The 11,699-nt window shown below is 56.7% G+C and overlaps 1 protein-coding gene across 1 annotated transcript in view; it reads left to right on the top strand.

The window, feature by feature from the left end:
* EXOC3L2 (exocyst complex component 3 like 2) overlaps positions 1–9,628 on the top strand; it is a 16,614-nt gene extending 6,986 nt beyond the window's left edge. The window contains exons 4-11 of the mRNA XM_032388955.1: positions 397–498; positions 593–693; positions 909–1,019; positions 2,241–2,376; positions 4,955–5,077; positions 5,575–5,730; positions 6,536–6,657; positions 8,900–9,628. Coding sequence (XP_032244846.1) covers positions 397–498; positions 593–693; positions 909–1,019; positions 2,241–2,376; positions 4,955–5,077; positions 5,575–5,730; positions 6,536–6,657; positions 8,900–9,188 — 1,140 coding nt within the window. The 3' untranslated portion in view covers positions 9,189–9,628. The remainder of the gene's footprint in view (positions 1–396; positions 499–592; positions 694–908; positions 1,020–2,240; positions 2,377–4,954; positions 5,078–5,574; positions 5,731–6,535; positions 6,658–8,899) is intronic.
* The last annotated feature ends 2,071 nt before the right edge of the window (positions 9,629–11,699 follow it).

The raw sequence follows: 11,699 nt of genomic DNA on the forward strand, positions 1-11,699 counted from the left end.
GAGAGACACAGTGAGAGAGGGAACACAAGCAGGGGGAGTGGGAGAGGGAGAAGCAGGCTTCCCGCCGAGCAGGGAGCCCGATGTGGGGCTCGATCCCAGGACCCCGGGATCATGACCTGAGCCGAAGGCAGACGCTTAACCGACTGAGCCCCCCAGTAGCCCCAAAACTACAGACTCTTAATATCAAGCTCCAAATCATAGACTTAGGGATGCAAAGTGCTGGGGAGGTTTTCTGGTCCAGCCTCCCTCCTCAGCATGACCTTTACAAGCTCAGGAATAGAACCAAGACCTGCTTGGGGCTAAGCTGTAGGGACCATGGAGGGGGGGAGGAGAAAAGGAGGGAGAGGGTCCCAGGCGCCCCTGACTCCTGTCTTTCCCCCCACCTTCCCACTCCAGGCTCAGACACGCGCAGCCCTGCTTCGGGTGCTGCAGGAGAATGAGGAGCACTGGGGGAGCACGGAGGAACGGCCCAGCAGCCTGGCGCAGGATGTGTGTGAGGTAGGGGGTGGAGAAGTGGAAGGAGAATCAGCAGGAAGAGTTCCCCGGGTGGGAAAGCAGGACCTCCCCCCTCCTTACCCCTTCTCCTCTCCAGCTGCTGGAAGAACATACAGAGCGAGCACCCCGCATCAGCCAGGAGTTTGGGGAGCGGATGGCCCACTGCTGCCTGGGGGGGCTAGCAGAATTCCTTCAGAGGTATGGAGGGCTGGGGGCAGGGGGACAGGGCTGGGGGGGAGAGGCATCAGTACCCAGGATCCAACAGAGAGAGGAGAGATGAAAGGGAACCAAGTAAGGATGGGCAGAGGCTCATCAGTGAGGATCACAGGCTTTGCGGGGCTGAGTGCCCAGCAAGAGGCCCTCCTCCAGCGGTACTCCATCTGTCACGCACCCTCCCTTTCTCCTGTCACCAGCTTCCAGCAGCGGGTGGAGCGATTCCATGAGCATCCAGGAGTGCGGGAGCTGCTACCTGACACGTACATCAGCAGGACCATCTCCCTGGTCAATTGCGGGCCCCCGCTGAGGTGAGAGTGCCCAGTGTGTGTGCTGAGGGAGAGGGCCAGTGGCCGTGACAAGCTGAACTGGGGCGGGGATCCCAGAGCTGGCCCAGAGTGACAGGCACATGGGGCCTTAGAAGCATAAAACCCTAGGGAGTCCTGGAAAGGACCTTAGCATCACAGAGCCCTAGAATTACGGAGCGGAGTGATCAGAACATTGGAGTGTTCTAATTATAGGAACCTAGAAGCCAGACTCAAACATTCTAGGAATTACAGATTTTTTTTTTTTTGCCTTTTTATCTTACTCTCCTTTTTTTATTAACTTATTTTTCATGCATTTGAAAAATCGGGAATGCATTTACATGGTTCAAAATTCGAGATACAATAGGGCATACAGTGGAAAGCCGCCCTCCTACACGCTCCCCACCTTCCTTATTGCTAAAGTCTGCCATATCTTTGCTGGGACACTTGATATATTTACCCATAAATATGTGTAAATAAGTGTATGCATGCATATGCATACTTCATGCATATGCATATTTGTGCACGTTCATATGCATATTTCATATGCACATTCCATATATATACACAAGTAAATATATTTCACTGTGTGAATACATATTATTCCTTTTCCTTTAAAAAAAAACCCCACAAATGGTAGACTATTGAACACACTTTTGTGCCTTTCCCCTTAACAGCTTGGAGACCTTCCTGTTAGCACGTGGAGTTCCCACATTTCCTTTTAGATCTGAACTGTGTTCCACTGTTTGGATATACCATCACGTATTTACTGTCCCCAGTGAATGGAGAGTCGGCTCCACCCTTTGGCAGAGAAAAACCTGGCACACCTGTCAATTCCCACAAACGTGGGGACTCTGAAGGACACATGCCCGGAAGGGGGCTCGCTGGGATTTTGGGCAGAAAATGCCAAGCTGCCCTCAGACCACGTTAAGGTCCCTTCAGTGATGGAGGGTCATCATTAAGAGAAGTGGGAAAGGTAGGATTTTAGAATTAGAGATGTTTAGAATCACATTCCACAGAGCTTCCATATCCCCCTAGCCTCCCAGACACACCCTGATATTGCTCAGCCCCCAGATTCTCCCCAGAGCCCCTGACTTCCTCCAGCTCCCCATCTGACCTGTCACCCCTGTGCTCACGAAATAGAGGCCATCTAAGGAGGAAGAGCGGTCCAGGCAGTTGAGCAGAATATTGGAGCTCCTTGACTTGTGGCTCCTCTGATCCCCACAGGGCTCTGGCAGAGCGCCTGGCCCGGGTGGGGCCCCCCGAAAGTGAGCCAGCCCGAGAAGCAGCTGCCAGCGCTCTGGACCGCGTGACCCGGCTCTGCCACCGAGTCCTGGCTGATCTGCTGTTTCAGGAACTGCAGGTGAGTGAGGCAGGGGGCTGGCGGGGGGTGGAGTGTGCCAGGACAGGGGAGCACCCCGCCAACCTGCAGTTCCTTTCAGCCCATGACTCAGTGTTCAGGAAACCGGGCGGGGGGAGGGAGGTAGTAGGGGGTGATGGCCTGTCATTTGGGGGGGGAAAGGGGGGTGCAGGAAGGAAGAGAGGGGAGGATATGGTCAAGGGGAGGATGGAGAGCAACCAGCAGAAGGGGCCTTGGGGATTGGGTGGAGCCCCTCCCCACTGAGGCCCCCCAAATCCCTGCCCAGCCGCTCCTAGATCCCGGAGCCCTATTTACCTCCGGGCTCCTGTGCGTGCCAGAGGGGGCTGCAGTGGGGTCGGAGGTGGGTGAGAGTATGTGGGGAGGGCGGTGGGAGTACCTGGGAATGAGAGAGGTGTGTGTATGCCTGGTTGTAATGCAGGCTCAATCCACGTTGTACATCCCAGCTCACTCAGAGCAAGAGCCAAAGTCCTTGCTATGGTCCCCAAGTCCCCGGATGATGTTGAGCTGACCCTTCCCTCTCTGACCTCGCCTCCTCCTACCTGTCTCCTCACTTACTCTGTTCCCACCCTCCCAGCCCCCTTGCTGTTCCTTCACACGACAGAGTCCAGCACCTTTGCACTTGCTGATCCCTCTGTTTGGACCCCTCTTCCCCCCCAGGAGCCACATCACTCGCCCTTTCCCCTCTTTCAAGCCTTGACATCTGAGTCTCACCTTCTCACTGAGACCTCCTCAGACCGCCCTATTCAAAATAGAAGCCCTGAGAGGATACTCCCTTCCTCACTCCCTGCTATGTTTTTCTCCAAGCACTTGCGGCCACCTGCACTCTGCTATGGCCTTTGCTTTTTTCCTTTTTTTTTCCCCTCCCCAATCCAACTCCTCCCACAGGAATGTTAGCTTCTCAAGGGCAGGGTTTGTTGGAATGTTTCTAAAATAACTTTTTATTATGGAAAATTTCAAACATACACAAAAGTAGGCAGAATGATAGAATGGCCCCCTGGTGGACCAGTTCCAGCAAGTTGTCAAGGCCTGGCCAGTCTTGTTTCACCTCCGCCCCCCCCCTCCGCCCCCGCCTGCCCCCAGATCCCCGACATCCTGTCATCATCCATCAACACTTCAGCCTGCATCTCCAAAAGATAAGAAATCCTTTTTTAAATGAACATAACCACAGTGCCGTTTTCATACCTAACACAGGGAACAATACTTCCTTAGTATCAGCAAATATATATATAATATATAATAAATATATATCAAATATCAGATAAGTATTCAGATTCCCCTGACCTGCTTACAACGATCAAATGCTTAGAGTTTTGTTTGTCTCATTCTGCGCTGTGTCCCCCAAGTGTTCTCCATGTGTCCCCAGCCACCCACCCATGGCTGAGCCATAGAAAGGGCTCACACAGTGTTTGTTGAATGACTACATGGATAGGTGTGTGTGCGGGAAAGTGAGTGAGTGGGGGGATTATGGGGGCGCTAGGAAAGGGGTACGGTCTTTGTTCCCGGCCTACCTGCGCTGCTTCCAAGTAGGGGGACCTGGGGCAAGTTACTTGTCCTCTTGGGGTTTCTGTTTGCTCATCTGGAAAACGGGCACAGGAATTCCAGGCTTCTGGTGGGGGTGGGGGGGCGGTGGCTGTGAGGGAGCAATGGGAACGTGGCTACAGAGTGCTTAGCTCCATCCAGGACCACGGGTCCTGGCTGATATCTTGCTAAAAATACAGGGTTTATAGCAACAGTGACATGCCCTGAGCCAGGCGCATGAGCTTTGGCTCATTTAATTCACACCTGCTTTTCAACAAAAGGCCCCATCTTGGGAGGTTTGGACAGCGCGGTAACTGTTGGAATGAGAGAGCAGGAAGTGGGTGCGGGGCAGAGTTGGGGTAGGACCTGCTTTAGACCCCATGGACGCCAACCCCGGATGTCCATTCCCCAGGGTCCACCCAGACCGCAGCGTCTCCCCCCATGACCCCCAGAGCCATCTCAGGAACAGACCCACTGCCTGTCCCAGCTCTCGGATCACGTTCAAGTGCCTCCCTTCCCTCGCCCCACAGAAATCCTACTGCCCTGCCGCTGCTGTCTTGAAGTTATCAATAATTTTGAAAAAGGGCCTTCCATTTTCATTTTGCTCTGGGCCCCACAAATTATACGGACGATCTTGCCAGCCACACCGACCTTCTTTCTGATCCTCTGACATGAAGACTCATCTGAAATGTGATCCGCCTTCACAGGCTGATGGAGCCACTCCCTCCCACACCCCTCATCTGGCTAACTATGACCATCCTCCGGCCCCACCTCTGGTGTCCCCTCCTCCAGGAAGCCCCCCTTGACTCTCTGTGCTGACTCAGGCACCTGCTCTGGGCTTCCTAACCCCCGGTGCCCTCGTCCCAGCCCTGACCGCTCTGGGTCCATCTTTGGGGATGGTCTGTCTCCCTCCCTGGACTGTGCGCCCCAGGAGGGCACAGCACAGCACTGCGGGTCCCGCTCTCCTCTGTGGAATTGGTAAGTGGAGAAAGAGGGTGGAAGGGAGGAGACCTAAAACCATCCCCCATTCTGTCCCACGCAGCCCCACTTCAACAAGCTGATGCGCAGGAAGTGGTTGAACAGCCCGGAGGCCCTGGATGGCATCGTGGGCACGCTGGGCGCTCAGGCCCTGGCACTGCGCAGGATGCAGGATGAGCCCTACCAGGTGCGCGGGCTCGTCGGGGCTGGGGGGAGGGATGGGCGTGAGAGTGGGGGCGCGGGAGCGCGCCGCAGGGGGGAGACCCCTCCACGGTGCGGAGCCGCTCTCTCAGGGTGAGATAGGCGGCGCTCTGCGCGGGGTCTGCGGGTTGGCAGAGGTGCGGGTACTGGGGGGTTGGGTGTGGCGGGCACAGGGTTGGGGCCTCTGGGCGGGGAGAACTCCGGAGAGTGGGGAGAGGGCTGGGACGCCGCAGCCTTTGGGGGCCGGCAGGGGGTGTCGTAGAGCCGATTAGGGGGCAGAGGAGGGTATCATCCGGCAGGACAGAGGTCACCCGTTGGGAGTCGCGAGAGCTGCTTGGGGGGGCTGGGGGCGACGAGGGGACGCGGCGCCCTGTGGGCAGGGCAGGGGTGCCCGTGGGGTGCCCGGGGTGCGCGCGGGCGGGTGGGGAGCGGGGAGGGCGTCACCGGCTGCTCACCAGCCCTCGCGTCTCCCCCGGTCCCCAGGCGCTGGTGGCCGAGCTGCACCGGCGGGCGCTGGTGGAGTACGTGCGGCCCCTGCTCCGAGGACGCCTGCGCTGCCGCTCGGCTCGGACCCGCAGCCGCGTGGCCGGGAGGCTCCGGGAGGACGCGGCGCAGCTGCAGCGGCTGTTCCGGCGGCTGGTCAGTGCGGCCCGGGGGCGGGGGGCTCCGAAACCACGGGAAAACCTGGGCTGCCGGGAACCCCGGACCCGAGAGCCGGGGCGGAGGGCTTTCGAAGAAGGCCTTCGCCCGACTTTCAGTCCACAGTGACACTTTGCTCCTGGCCCTGCGCGCCTGAACATCGGCTTGCTCCCGGGGAGAGCTCGCCTCCGGGCGCAAACCCGCATCGTGTTCCCTGTGCCCGGTGCTGGGGATTCGATCAGCTCAGTCCTGCGAGGTGCTTAGGGCCCTACCCGGCCAGAGCTCCCACTCCCTAAAGCAGGAGGGGTTCGGAGCACAGAGAGAGGCTAAACGCAACAGAAACCCGAGAATCTTGGCGTTCCCAAATCCAAGAATGTAAAATGACCAACTCTTATTTGTACCCAGTTGTAATCAGCAGGACCGGAAGGGCTTCACTCATCCGCATTTCCAGGACTTTCTAGTCTGCAGTACTTGGAATCGCGGGGGGCGAGGGGTGCGTCATCTTACTGAGAACGCAGGGAGGCCTCTCGCACAAGTAATCCAGGTTCCCCTAAGGGTCACCTTTTGCAAACGAGGACTAGGTTTGGAGGGGTGTCCCCGGGCCCCAGATGGTCCGCAATACTGGGAGTAGATATATTTAGATTGCATTTTTCTTCACATTTCCAAAGCTTCCAGGTCCTCCCAAACCTCTGATCACGGCCTGTCCTCTGCCCCGCTTTACCGAGAGAACGAAGGCCAGGAGGGGTACGGTTTACGGGGAGGGGGACCTAGGGCCAGAGCATGAGCTTGGAGCCTTCCCCTGCAGGAGTCCCAGGCCTCGTGGCTGGATGCCGTGGTGCCCCATTTGGCGGAAGTCCTGCAGCTGGAAGACACGCCCAGCATCCAGGTGGAGGTGGGGGTGCTGGTGCGGGACTACCCCGACATCAGGTGAGAGCCCCCCCCACCCCCTAGCGCCGGCCTGGCCCCTTGTTGCTGGTGCTGCTGCCGCCAGGTCGAGGACTCCGGGCCTTGGCATCCGTCCCGGCGTTTCCTGCTCTTGGGCGAGGGAGGGAGGCGGCGAGCGTGTCTGATGGCCGTTTCCTGCTGGAACCAGGGCATTATTAATACGATTTCCCTCCTTCTCCTGCCGCCGCCGCCGCCACCAGGGCTCGCAAACAAACAGGCAGTCACAGGAAGCCCAGGGCAGGGGGGGCGCGGGGCCGCCGGCGGCAGGAAGGGCCGGCCCAGCCGGGGAGCCGCGGGGGACACGGGGACACGCACGGGCACACGGGCGCACACGTACTGGGACAGTGGCAGGCGCCGCTCAGATCCTGGTGGATCATTTCCTCTCTGTGGGACCCTCTCCGAGCCTCTCCCAGGGGGATAATAGCACTCTTCCCATAGGATTGTTGGGGGGAATTCTCCATCATCAGTCAACATCAGCATTACCCTCGTCATCCACCGGGACAGCAGGACCAAGACCAATTCTTGTTTATTGAGTCCTTATGTCAGACCTAAGAAAGCATGGTATCAGCCCACTCTATAAGTAAGACCTATAATAAAAGTTATTTTAGAAAATGATATGCAAGTGAAAGGCAGTGCTATTCTAAATGCTTAGCATCCTCTGAGGCAGGCAGGAATTAAGTAGGTTACCCCAAATGCTACAGCTAGCAAGTGGCCAAGCTGGGACTTGAACCCCGGGGCAGGCTGGCTCAAGCTGGTGCACCTGATCACTGCCCCCCCCCCCCAAATGCGATTGGTGGTGGCAGCCCTGCAGGGCTCTTCGGGCTCCCAGACATTCTGTATATTGGGAGAGACAAAACCCCACACCACCAGGGAGTGAGGCCCCAGCAGGGTTTAGGCTCCAGGGTTGAGGACTTGGGGTGGAGGGTGAGGATTCTGGACGTGATGCACGATGGACAGTTCTGGCTCTGGGGTGTGGGGCTCTTTGTCCTTGGGAAGACACAAAGCCCTGTGGAGTCCTTGGTGGGGGTGGGAATCCCAGCCTTCCTCCTGGATTGGGGTTTCTGATTTGGAATCTGCACTTGAACATGAAGCTCAGTTTGAAAGCTCTCAAGTTTTGGAGTGGTTCCAAAGCCGACTTTGGAGCTTGTCTGAGCTGGAAGGCTCTTGAGCCACATTTTTGGATGAGCAAATTTTGGAGCTGTGGTGATTCCAAACTGGGGATGTGGGGAAGAGAAGATGCTGAGCTGCATTTGAAGGGGGTAGTGAAAGCCCCAGGGCTCTGTCTGAAACGAAAGTTCTGGAAATGACTGTTAGGTTCAGGCTCTTGAGTCGAAATGTGGTGATGGTCCTGGAGTTTTGGACCCACCATCTGTTGCAGAGATGCGGGTGAAGGGAAGGCTCGTTGTGTTGGATTTACGGGCAAGGGTTGGAAAATAGAGTTAGTTTTGAGACAGAGTTTCTGGTTGAGGGCCCCCTGCCCCAAGGTTAATTTTCCTTCTGGAGTGGAACTTTGGTTGAGCAGGATTCTGGGGATGGGGTGTGGGGGGGTGAAGCGAGTGTTCCAAGGGGATGGAGGTGTTCTCATGGATGGGCTCTGGGTTGAGAGCTTGAGTTAGTATATGGGCTCTGGAACTGCAGGGGTGGAGAAGCTTCCAGACCTGGCCTGGGGGGGGGGGGGGTGAGGGTTCAGATGGGAATGTGGACAAACCCTTCTGGGCAGCATCTGAGTGATGGTAGGGGGCTGTTGGAGGTGCGAGTGAAGATGAAGTGAGGGTTGCTGCTGATTCTGGGGCTTAAGCAGGTGTGAGGGGACCAGAAGGAAGCCCAGAAGTGGTCTGAGCTGAGTTGGGGCTGAAGATTGAAGGTTAATTAGGAGCTAAGACCAGGGTGCATAGGAAGACTCCTGTGCTGGGTGTAGAGGTGAGGATTCTGGAGTCAGTTATGAGTGGAAGGATTTGGAAATGGTTGCTTAGCGAAGTTCTGGAGGGCATGCTGGTAGGAGGAGGGGCTGGGAGGAATAGAAATGGGGAGGGAATGGGGGCTGGGATGGGGGGAGGGCTGGGGGTGCTGCTGGTCCGGGGAAAGAACCTGGAAGGGGGCTTTAAAGGGGCTCCAGAGCTAAGGCAGGTTCTGGGACGGATGGGGGCCAGACGGGGTTCACGGGTGGGCTGGTGTGCGTCTGGCACGGAGAACCCCACGCACCTGTCCCTTCCTCTCTCCCCAGGCGGAAGCACGTGGCAGCCCTCCTCGACATCCGCGGCCTGCACAACACAGCCGCCCGCCAGGAGATCCTGGCCGTGGCCCGGGACCTGGAACTGTCTGAGGGGGGAGCCCTGTCAACCCCTCGGGACCGTGCCTTCTTCTCAGACATCTCCGTGCCCCGCCCACCTTTCTGCCTCGGCCTCCCTCTCTTCCTGGGCCGCCTTCCCCTCTCCCGGCTGTCCAGGCCTGGTTTGGCCTGTCTGCCCCGGCTTCGGCCTCTGTCGCCATCACGGCCCCCTACCCAACGCTGAGACTCTCCCAGCCCGCCACCTCAGTGCCCCCCATCTTTGCTGCTGACAAACCATCCTCCTGTACGGGCTCGCTCTTGACTCCCTGCCTGGGACCACAGACCTCCCCACCCCGGGGGGGATGGAAAGATCCTCAGAGGTCTTCTCGGCCACCCCTATACCCCCCAAATAGAAGAGAAACAGGCCGGAGGGAGCAAGGACTTTCCCAAGGCCATGAAGCTCATTCCCAGCACCAGCTCCCGGCCCAGTGTGCAGTGGGGGGCATTTTGGAAGGCTCTACTGAAGTATCCCAGGCCCCCCCTTTCCCCTCACCTCAAGGTCTGGCCCCAGTCCAATGTATTAAGGAATGTACGATACTTAGAATAAAGAGGTTTCTATTTAACACAAGGAAGGGCTGAGTCCCCAGTACACACTGGGGGAGGAAGGACCAGGGGCAGGGCCCAGGGCCAAAGGCTTCTCACACACCCGAGGCTGGGCTGGGGTCCAACTCCTGGGCAGGGCAGTGGAGGCTGAGAGAGGCCCCACAGGCCAGAAGCAGGCAAGGTCGTCCCATTTACCCCGAGGCCCCAGGCTGCGGGACTCCGGGGCAGGCCCTCGGCCACTCTTGGCCAGGGTCCCTCGTTTCGTCAATCCCAAAGTGCCTGTCCTTCGTTTCTGGGCCTGGTGGTTCCACCTTGGCACACCCCACCCCCCTCCATCCATCCTTAACCGGGAAGCTGTGTCAAGAGAGGAAGGAGGTTGGGGGCAGGGCCGGCGGCATCCAGGGCGCCCTCCTGGGTTGATGCAGGAAAATCTCAGGGTGGGAAAAATTCCAGCCTGATCCTGATCCCCATGGAGACCTTGAGGTCACCTCCCTGCTGACCTCTGCCTCTCCGGCCTGGTTGGACAGCCTATGATGGATGCTTCCTGGTGTGTGTGTGTGTGTGTGTGTGTGTGTGTGTGTGTGCGTGTGTGTGTGTTTTCCCTGAGAAGTAGGAAGGAGGAGGCAGCCAGGGGTCAGCTTTGGGGCTGGGGTTGGAACGTCACCCACATGTGAACTCAGGAAGGTGGGGACTCAGGACTCTTGGAGCCTCTGGGCTGTGTGACCTTGGGCAGGAAGCTGCCCCTCTCTGGGGAACCGCTGAACCTCTCTTTCCCTGGGCCCAGGTGAGCCATCCAGAGGACGTACCCCCCTCGCTTCCACTCCTAAGAGGACACTTTCAATGTTATTGATGTACAACAGAGGAGTTGAGGAATGAACGACGGGTCGCAATTTGTAGGCATTTCACGAAGGACCTGTGAACCTCAGTGTAGCATTATTCTTTCCAGATTTGGGTCCCCCATTTAAAAACAGCTTTATGGAAATGGGATTTGCATGCCAGACAATTCATCCCTTTGAAGATTCGATTCAGTCACCCTTGGTATATTCGCCGATTTGCGCAACCATCACCACACTCGATGTTAGAACATTGTCATCATCCCCCAACAGAAACCCTGTACCGGGCGCCTGGGTGGCTCAGTTGGTTAAGCGACTGCCTTCGGCTCAGGTCATGATCCTGGAGTCCCTGGATCGAGTCCCGCATCGGGCTCCCTGCTCGGCAGGGAGTCTGCTTCTCCCTCTGACCCTCCCCCCTCTCATGTACTCGCTCTCTCTCATTCTCTCTCTCTCAAATAAATAAATAAAATCTTTAAAGAAAAAAAAAAAAAAAAAGAAACCCTGTACCCCTTAGCTGTCTATCCCCCTCAGACCCTGGCGACCACTGGTCTACTTTTTGTCTTTATAGATTTGCCTATTTTGGACATTTCATATAAATGGGATCATAGAGTGTGTGTGCGTGTGCGTGTGTGTTAAGAACACTTAACATGAGAGGGTCACCTGGATGGCTCAGTCAGTTAAGCATCCAACTCTTGGTTTCGGCTCAGGCTGTGATCTCAGGGTCCTGAGATCAAGCCCTGCATCAGGCTCCATGCTCAGTGTGGAGTCTGCTTGAGATTCTCTCTCTCTCTTCCCCTCCCACTCGTGCTCTCTCTCTCTAAAATAAATAAATAAAATCTTAAAAAAAAAGAGCACTTAACATGAAATCTGTCCTTTTTTTTTTTTTAAAGATTTTATTTATTTATTTTAGAGAGAGAGAAACAGCGAGAGAGGGAACACAAGCAGGGGGAGAGGGAGAGGGAGAAGCAGGCTTCCCGCTGAGCAGGGAGCCCGATGCAGGGCTCGATCCCAGGACCCCGGGATCATGACCTGAGCCGAAGGCAGACGCTTAACAACTGAGCCACCCAGGCGCCCCGAAATCTGCCCTCTTAACACATTTTTTGAAAAGTTTTATTTATTTGAGTCATCTCAACACCAATGTGGGGCTCAAACTCACGACCCTGAGATCAAGAGTCATACACTCCTCCGACTGAGCCTGCCCCTTACATGTCTGACACGGTATTGTTAACTATAGGCACTGTGTCGTGCAGTGATCTCTGGAGCTCACTCATCTTGTATAACGAACTTCATCTCCACTAAACAACTCCCCGTATAACCCA

This window comes from Phoca vitulina, unplaced genomic scaffold (genome assembly GCF_004348235.1).
Source record: "Phoca vitulina isolate PV1807 unplaced genomic scaffold, GSC_HSeal_1.0 scaffold52, whole genome shotgun sequence".
Lineage (NCBI taxonomy): Eukaryota > Metazoa > Chordata > Mammalia > Carnivora > Phocidae > Phoca > Phoca vitulina.